Source organism: Galeopterus variegatus, unplaced genomic scaffold, assembly GCF_000696425.1.
Source record: "Galeopterus variegatus unplaced genomic scaffold, G_variegatus-3.0.2 Scaffold7197, whole genome shotgun sequence".
In the NCBI taxonomy this organism is placed as follows: domain Eukaryota; kingdom Metazoa; phylum Chordata; class Mammalia; order Dermoptera; family Cynocephalidae; genus Galeopterus; species Galeopterus variegatus.
The window spans coordinates 27,801-36,119 of record NW_007733308.1 but is presented as its reverse complement, the minus strand read 5'-3'; the positions used below and the strand labels follow the sequence as shown (position 1 = coordinate 36,119).

The following is an 8,319-nucleotide window of genomic DNA, read 5'->3' as shown; positions in this document are numbered from 1 at the left end:
CACAATCTTTTAGGAACTAATGTCACATGTTTGGAAGGGACATTTATCTGAAGTTCAGCATGAGCTTTCATTTCATTTTTTTAATTCTGTGAAATCAAGCAAAAATAAATTTAATACGCACATTTTATTTTTTAAAAAAGTTAATAGTCATTTATTTTTGTTATATTCTTCTGTATTTTTCAAATTTCCTACCCAAAATAAGTTTATAATCAGAAAAAAGCATAGGTATAGTTTTTACAAAGAAAAAAATGGATAGCCATATTAATCCACCACGAGGGAAAAAAAAAATCCATTAACCTCTGATGACACAAATACAATGAAAACACTATCCCTTCCATAACAGTCTTCTTTCTTTCTCTGATGTTTAGACACCAAGTTGGTTTCAAAAACAATTTTTTGTTGTAACTAAAACCACACTGGACTTCCTGTCGTCGGCAAGCACAGGTACCTGGGGAGCAGCCTCGGGCATCAGGCCCCTCCCTCCCATGAGACCCCCAAGACCACCACCTGGGTCAGAGTCACCCGGAGCCTGGGGAAATGCAGGTTTCAGGCCTCCCCCAGACGACTAAACCCGGCTCTTGGTGCTCAAGGAACAAAGTGGCTTTTGTCCTGTCCATCCTCAGAGACCTTAGGCAAGGGCTTCGGCGGTTCTGTGGGGTTGTATGAGGCTAGACCACTATGGAGGAGAGTGCTTATGCAGGACACAGTTGTGGAGAGCCCCCAACCAGCGCGTGGCCACTGTCCCCTATGGGGTGGGGCATGAGCAGTGTGCTTCTTGCCCGGGGATAGGCCTGGTTCTCTGGGCTGCTAAAGCACGGGAGCCTTCCCACCTTTAAGCTTTGCCTTCTGGCCTGGGAACTGAGTGGGGGAGACCCTTTTGCCAGGAGGGGTCCTTTTACAAATGAGGCTGATGACCAGAGGTGGCAGGACATCCCCAAGATCACAGAACTCCCACAGACCCACCATGCCTTCTCTGTCCACCCTACCTTCCTTCCACTACAGCACCCACCCCTCACGCTGCCGCAGGAAAGGAGCCCCTCGGGTGGGCTGTGCGGTGGCCAGAGGCCTCCCTGTCCTGGTTCTCCACACTGGGCGGGGCCTCATGTGCACCCACTGGGTCAATTTTCCTGCGATGGTCACGGGCTACTTGCTGTTGACGCCCCCAGCCCTGTCGAGGCCGTGCTGGTGCTCTCCTCCCTGGTTTCCATTTCTTCACGACCCATGGAACCAGCTGGTGTCCCAGCTCCCCTGAAAGACCATGTCCCATGCCACCAGATACACATGGGTCTTTCCAGTCTCAGCCAGATTGTGTTTGTGCATGGAGGGAGAAGGTTTAGGGGGAAATTCTAAATCAATTGCAGGGGAGGGAGAGCATGGAAGAGGGGGCTTTAGGTTTGTAAACTGCTTCTCTTTACTAAGCGTTTCCCCACATTTTCTGGCAATATCAGCGTGCCAGAGATGACGAACGCTGAGGTGTCCCATAAGGCAGGGGCTGGCCAGTGTGGCTACTTTGCATTAACCCGATTAGAATAAATACAAAGTTCACTTCCTCAGCAACACATGCCACATTTCAGGTGCTCAGTAGCTGAATGTGGCTGTGGTTGTGGCTGTGGCCATCGCTGCAGAGCCCTGGAGGACTGTGCTTCCCTTGGCAGCAGGCTTCTGGGAGCGCCTCAGAGTTGCGGGGCAGGCCCCGGGCGTGTGCGCTCTGCAGGGGGGCCTGGCGCTGTGGCAGGAAGTGCAGACCCGGCGCCTGAGGGTGGCAGAGCCTGACCAGAGGAGCTGCTGGTGATGACCTGCAGCACACCCACCCTCTGCATGCACACACACAACCTGCCTGAGACCGGAAAGGCCCAGTTGTGTCTGGGGGCATGGGACGTGGGCTCTTGGGGGAGCTGGGACACCAGCTGGTTCCATGGGTCGTGAAGAAATGGAAACCAGGGAGGAGAGCACCCACACGGCCTCGACAGGGCCGGGGGGCGTCAACAACAAGTAGCCCATGACCGTCGCAGGAAAACTGAAAGATAGAAAGGCAAATTCAAGTCATCCACAGGGCACCGTTCACTTTTTGCTGTTTAGAACCTGTGGGGCACTATTTATATGCATATTTTCTTTATAACAAAATCCAAAGTCTGCAACCCAATGACCATACAGCCACGCCTGGCCGGCCTTGCCCCCAGCTCCTCCCCTGCCCCTCTTCCTGCCGCTGCCTGGGTCTCCCGAGTCCTGGGACCCCAGGCCCACTGAGACCCCAGGCCCCCTGCGACCCCCGGCCTCTCCATGTGGATCTGTTCAATCTGGCGTCCCTGCAGATGGGCCCTGCACTCCCCTGCCTTGCTTCTCTTGCTGCTCAGATGTTTTCCTTGCTTAGTCATGGAATATCAGCAGCAGCGAACATAAGGCTCTGTGTGCCAGAGCCTGTAGGACAGGGGCTCAGGCAGGGCTTGGTGGGCACCCATGAATGCATGGCACAAAGGATGAATAGCTCAGGTTCCAGCAGCCAGACTTGAGCAGGACCATCAATGGTTCTGGGCTCTTCTGGCTCTGGCACAGACACTGGGGGACGTGATTTGGGGGGCGGCATTTACACTGTTTCCCACATCTTTTATCCAAATATGGGCCTCCTTAGTCAAGAAGAACATGGAAAGGTGACAGAAATCCAGCCGACCCCCCCACCCCCAACACAGGCAGTCTCCACAGTCAGAGCTGAGAGGAATAAAGTTTACCATCACTCGCAAGAGAGGAGTCGTGTACCCAGATATGCTCTGCAGGAGCCCTCAGGTGGGCCGCGCCGAGCCTGGGAGCTGGGCGACACTGACCAGGTGCAGAGGAGGGGAGGCAGGGCTGGGTCCAGCACCACCATGGGATCCACTGGCTGGGACAAGCCGACAGGGGTCGGGCCAAGCTGCGGCTGACTTCTCCTAACACCCTAAGGCCACATCCTATCCAGAGATCCTGACACCTGGGGGACATGCTCCGTTTTTCTTTAATACATATGTTACAAATAACCCTGGGTTCTGAAAGGGGCTGTGTGGGCAGGGATGGAGGGACAGGGACTCCATCATTGTACCACAGCACGTGCTCCTCAACTTTGGATATGGTGCACCCATGGGGATGTATGACAAATGCACTGTGGGGTGAGGTGTGGACAGGTGGGGATCAACAGGTGAGGAGTGAACAGGTGAAGGGAGAGTGGACGAGTGAGGGGTGGACGAGTGAGGGGTGGACAAGTCAGGGCTGGGTGGACAGGTAGGGGTGGACAGGTGAGGAGTGGACAGGTGAGGGGTGGTTGGATGGGTGAGGGGTGGGTGGACGGGTGAGGGGTGGATGGACGGGGGAGGGGTAGACAGATGAGGGATGGGTGGATGGGGGAGGGGTAGGTGGACAGGTAGGGGTGGGTGGACAGGTAGGGGTGGACAGATGAGGAGTGGACAGGTGAGGGGTGGTTGGATGGGTGAGGGGTGGGTGGACGGGTGAGGGGTGGATGGACGGGGGAGGGGTAGACAGATGAGGGATGGGTGGATGGGGGAGGGGTAGGTGGACAGGTAGGGGTGGGTGGACAGGTAGGGGTGGACAGATGAGGAGTGGACAGGTGAGGGGTGGTTGGATGGGTGAGGGGTGGGTGGACGGGTGAGGGGTGGATGGACGGGGGAGGGGTAGACAGATGAGGGATGGGTGGATGGGGGAGGGGTAGGTGGACAGGTAGGGGTGGGTGGACAGGTAGGGGTGGACAGATGAGGAGTGGACAGGTGAGGGGTGGTTGGATGGGTGAGGGGTGGGTGGACGGGTGAGGGGTGGATGGACGGGGGAGGGGTAGACAGATGAGGGATGGGTGGATGGGGGAGGGGTAGGTGGACAGGTAGGGGTGGGTGGACAGGTAGGGGTGGACAGATGAGGAGTGGACAGGTGAGGGGTGGTTGGATGGGTGAGGGGTGGGTGGACGGGTGAGGGGTGGATGGACGGGGAAGGGGTAGACAGATGAGGGGTGGGTGGATGGGGGAGGGGTGGGTGGACAGGTGAGGGGCGGACCGGTAAGGAGGACAGGTGAGGTATGGGTGGAGAGGTAACAAGTGGACAGGTGAGCGGTGGTGGGCAGGTGAGGGGTGGACAGGCCCGGGGGCCATACGGGGCACAGAGAACTTAGCACCACCAAGGCCTGAGGTATGACACCTGGACTGAGGGCCCTGCTAACATCAATGTTCTTCTTGTCTGTTTCTTTGTTTCTCTTTCAGATTTCTGTTCCCAGGTCCTTAACTCAGACGTGAAGCCAGGATTTCCCGAAACAATAAAGACCAATGACCCAGGAGTCCTCAAAGCAGCCAGACACAGTGTTGAGAGGTTCAACAACTGCACAGATGACATCTTCTTGTTCAAGGAGTCCCACATCAACAGAGCCCTGCTGCAGGTAAGGGTCTGGGTTCTTGTCACCAGCATCTAGGGACACTCTAGGAACTGAGATGCCCAGCACCCTCCATCTGGAACACATGCCCAGGCCAAACCCAGTGTCACCCAGAGCCCAGCTCAGAGCCCCAAGCTGTTCTCTCACTCAAACCTCCTCCTGGGCAGTCACCAGGGCTGTAGCCCAGAGCCCATTAGGAGCGGGACCAAGGTGGGACAGGGCTGCAAAGGGGCTCCTAGAGGTGGGCACACTGAGGCTGATGGTGCAGGACTGATGGAGGCACCAGGCCAGGGAGCAGGCCACTGCATCGCCAGTCAGCACTGCCCCCACCTGGTCTGCCAGGTCCCTGCACCACAGCCTCCAAGGGATTCCCTGACATCCCCCAGTGCATGTTCTTCCACAGGGCAGCTTTGCCCAAGCTGCTCTCCTGTCCCCACTCCCTCCGTCCCCAGGGGAACCTGCAGGGCACAGCAGGGCCTTGCTCATCTCTCAGTTTTACTCAGCATCTGGTGGAACTGAGACTGAAAAACAGGAATTGTTCCCCGACTCCTCTGAGACACAATTGAGGAGAGTGAACCTGGTCACTGCCGCATCCAAGTGGAGAAAGACAATTTTGAAACTCAAAACACAGGGCTCCAGAAATGGAAGGAGGAGCCAGCGAGATAAGTGCTCAGTTCACTTGACGCAGGTTCATTTGGAGGAGGGAGCAGGGCTTCCCCTCTGGCCTGGAGGCCAGGGCAACCCAGTCTGCGCTCCGAGTGCAGAGTTCTGGGCAGAAGGAAGACGTCCTCAACGGGACATAAGCCTGCGTCCCAACCCCAGGACCATGAGCCAACACCTTGAGTCTGTGGGGAGGGGTCTGGATCCGAGGCTCTCTTGAGAGTCCGAGGCAGTCCTCCCCCACCTGCGCCCTCCTTGGCCGGTACGCTGGACACCTTCTCCACCTGTCCTAGGCCCCGCTTGTAGTGGAGGAGCCTGCCACCCTGCCATCCTGTGCCAGTGACACAGGACCCCGTCCCTTTGTCCTCTTCAGATAGTGAAAGGCCTGAAGTACATGCTCGAGGTGGAAATTGGCCGAACAACCTGCAGGAAAACCAAGCACCCTAGTCTGGACAACTGTGACTTCCAAACCAACCACACCTTGAAGCGGGTAAAGCAGAGGGGTCTCACCACCTCAGACCCACCACCTCTCCCACAGCCCCCCCTCACCGCCTGGGCTGTGCAAAACACCCGTCATCACTTCTGTCCACACGGTCCCAGCTCTCACTCCTGAGGAGCTGGGCACCCCGGTATTCCTATACCACCCACAGTTACAAGAGTGGGAAGCAGAGACACCCCAAGAAGGCGGGGTTGAGGGCAGCGTGGTCCCACTGCTCCAATCACCCACCCCCACTCCCTGGGAGGCACTTCTCAGGAATAAACGCTCTGGGTTTGGGGAGGTGGTTAGAGCAAGAAAAGCTTTCAAATATTTCAGAAATTCCATATATGATACATATGACATGTCATATATATTACATATAATTATATACATGAAGGGTCCTCAAAAAGTTCACGGGAGGATTCATATTCTTATAATTTGATTTTTGCATGAACTTTTTGAAGTACCCTCATACATGCATACATGCAGAGAGAAAGCAAATGTGGCAAAATTTAAGAATTCATAAACACAGGTGAATATATATTCTTGAATCATTTTTCCAACTTTTTTGTAGTTATGAAAATTTTCAGAATAAGAACTGGGAGCAGGGCCTCTGCGAGTCAGGACCCTCACGCGTGCCCATCTTCATTCCAGACTCTGAGCTGCTACACGGAAGTCTGGGTCATCCCCTGGCTCCAGAGGTTCGAGGTGCCTGTCCTCCGCTGTCACTGAGGCCGCCTCTCCTGCAAGATGATGGCTGCGATATCTCGCCATCACAAGCAAGCAGATGGAAGTGCCAATGGGCCACTACGGTTGCTGAGACGGGAGGGTGACAGCTGCCCCACCGCTAGATTAAATACATTGCACCTTCTTCTAAAATCGGCTGATTGTACTGATGCTGTGTGCCTAGATTCAGGGTTTGTACATATGGGACTGAGTCCTCGGTGGGAGTTAGAGTCAGGGGGCCGTCCCAGGATGCTCCCTCCTGCCCCAGTTCCTCAGTGGTCTCGGGCTCCCCATGAGAGGCCAGGGACCCGTCTCTTGGCCTGAATTAGCATTACAGCACTGGGTAGAGGGACCAAGTGTGCTACTGATCATCTTGACCCTTCGTGAATGAGTAAAGTTGTGAATAAAAATAAAGAACTAACCACCTCACAGCAATGGCTGCATTACCTTCTGAAGGGGAGTCAGGATGGTGGGTGAGTGTAGCGAGGGCCCCCAGTGCCAACTGGTCTGATGAATTTAAATTACTTCCATAAAGTCCCTTGGAAGTTTGTCCAGCGATTAGCTGCTAAAACATGAAGACCTAAGCAGCCAGAAACAGGCAAGCCTGTCCCTGTCATGAGTGTCATGAGCCGGCAAGGCAGGCAGCAGCGCATCTGGGAGGGATCCCAAGTCCAGCTGTGCCTTCTGCAGATTTGGGCCTGCCGCCTGAGTTCTCTCTGCTGCCGTTGAGGCCCAAGGGCTTGGGAGTGCTGAGCATATGGGTGGGGAGGAATCACTCCCCACAGAGCCATCCACAGAGGGAGCCCAATGAAGCTGAAGTGAGGACAGGCATACTCTGCTGGGGGCGTGAGGGCTGGCAGACACCAGTGTGCTGAGGAAAGTCAGGGTTTGAGCTGGAGTTGGGAGAAACTCGAGGCTGGACCACAGAGGGGATGCCCTGGAGCTGGCCCATGGCCAGAGGCCTCTGAGGCCTCACTCAGGGGAAAGATGACCTTCAGGCCCCCTAGTGTGGACTTCTTCCTCTCCAGGCCCTCTTAAAGCCACGATTATAAGACAGGGTACAGAGTACAAAGCATGCTGTCACCTTGAAGAAATGCAGACTTGATAATAGGAAACAAAATCTGCATCCAATATGTATGGCTGTGAACTTGATCAGTGTAAACAACCAAAATGAATCACCCTCTGGCTTTCTTCAGTGATGAGAGAAACCATAATTCCAAGTCCTCACTCATCTTTGCTGCCTCAATGAGCCTCCTTCTGGCCACTTAAGGAACAGTGATGGCAGCAATGCTATAGGACATTTACAATTCAGTGGTTCCTGAGGCCCCTGAAGGCAGTCTTCCATAAAGGACTAAGGAGGTCACCGCCCTGTGGGCCCCACACATTACCAAGGTGACAAGTCACACAGCTGCAGAGCCTAATGGCCCCGCAAGACATGTGCAAGATGAAGCCACACACGAGGGTCCCGTGCTCTCCCTGGCCTTTGTCCTTGCAGCATTTGGAGCCAGGCCTGCAGGCTCAAGGCATGGGAAAGGTGGGTGCGAGCACGGGGTGGAAGGGGGCAGCCCCGGCGCCCACCCCAGCTGCAGCCGAACTCCGCAGACCTGCCAGGCTCCAGCCCTCCCGCTGTGTCAAATCCTAACTGTCACACTCCCAGGTTTGACCACTAATGTACACCATTTAGGGACAGGAATTTATCCCGTCTCTCACAACCAAGGCAGACCCAGACATCCCAGAAGCCCATTAGTTGTGTGGCACCCGACCTCAGCCTTCTGCAGCCTGTGGGGGGCACCCTCAGGACCTGAACTCTGGGTGAAGGCTTTACTCTAACATAGCTGCCATTTCGATAATTCCTAATCTGCTTCATGTATCACGCATTACAGGAGAAAATGCTTTTCCTTAAAAGGCTCTTAAGCCAGCCATGGCAATGCTAAAAGGAAAGGAGCCATGTAACGAGACCTTGATTCCCAGAGGTCAGCAGCTGGCAGGCTTTGCCTTGTCAGAGCCACCTCCACAGCCAAACCGCTGGAGACAAGGTGTCCCTACCGCTGGGACA

The 8,319-nt window shown here is 55.1% G+C and overlaps 1 protein-coding gene across 1 annotated transcript in view; it reads left to right on the top strand.

Moving 5' to 3' along the window:
• CST7 (cystatin F (leukocystatin)) overlaps positions 1 to 6,686 on the top strand; it is a 13,374-nt gene extending 6,688 nt beyond the window's left edge. Inside the window, exons 2-4 of the mRNA XM_008591696.1 lie at positions 4,233 to 4,405; positions 5,433 to 5,549; positions 6,192 to 6,686. Coding sequence (XP_008589918.1) covers positions 4,233 to 4,405; positions 5,433 to 5,549; positions 6,192 to 6,269 — 368 coding nt within the window. The 3' untranslated portion in view covers positions 6,270 to 6,686. The remainder of the gene's footprint in view (positions 1 to 4,232; positions 4,406 to 5,432; positions 5,550 to 6,191) is intronic.
• Positions 6,687 to 8,319: the final 1,633 nt, after the last annotated feature.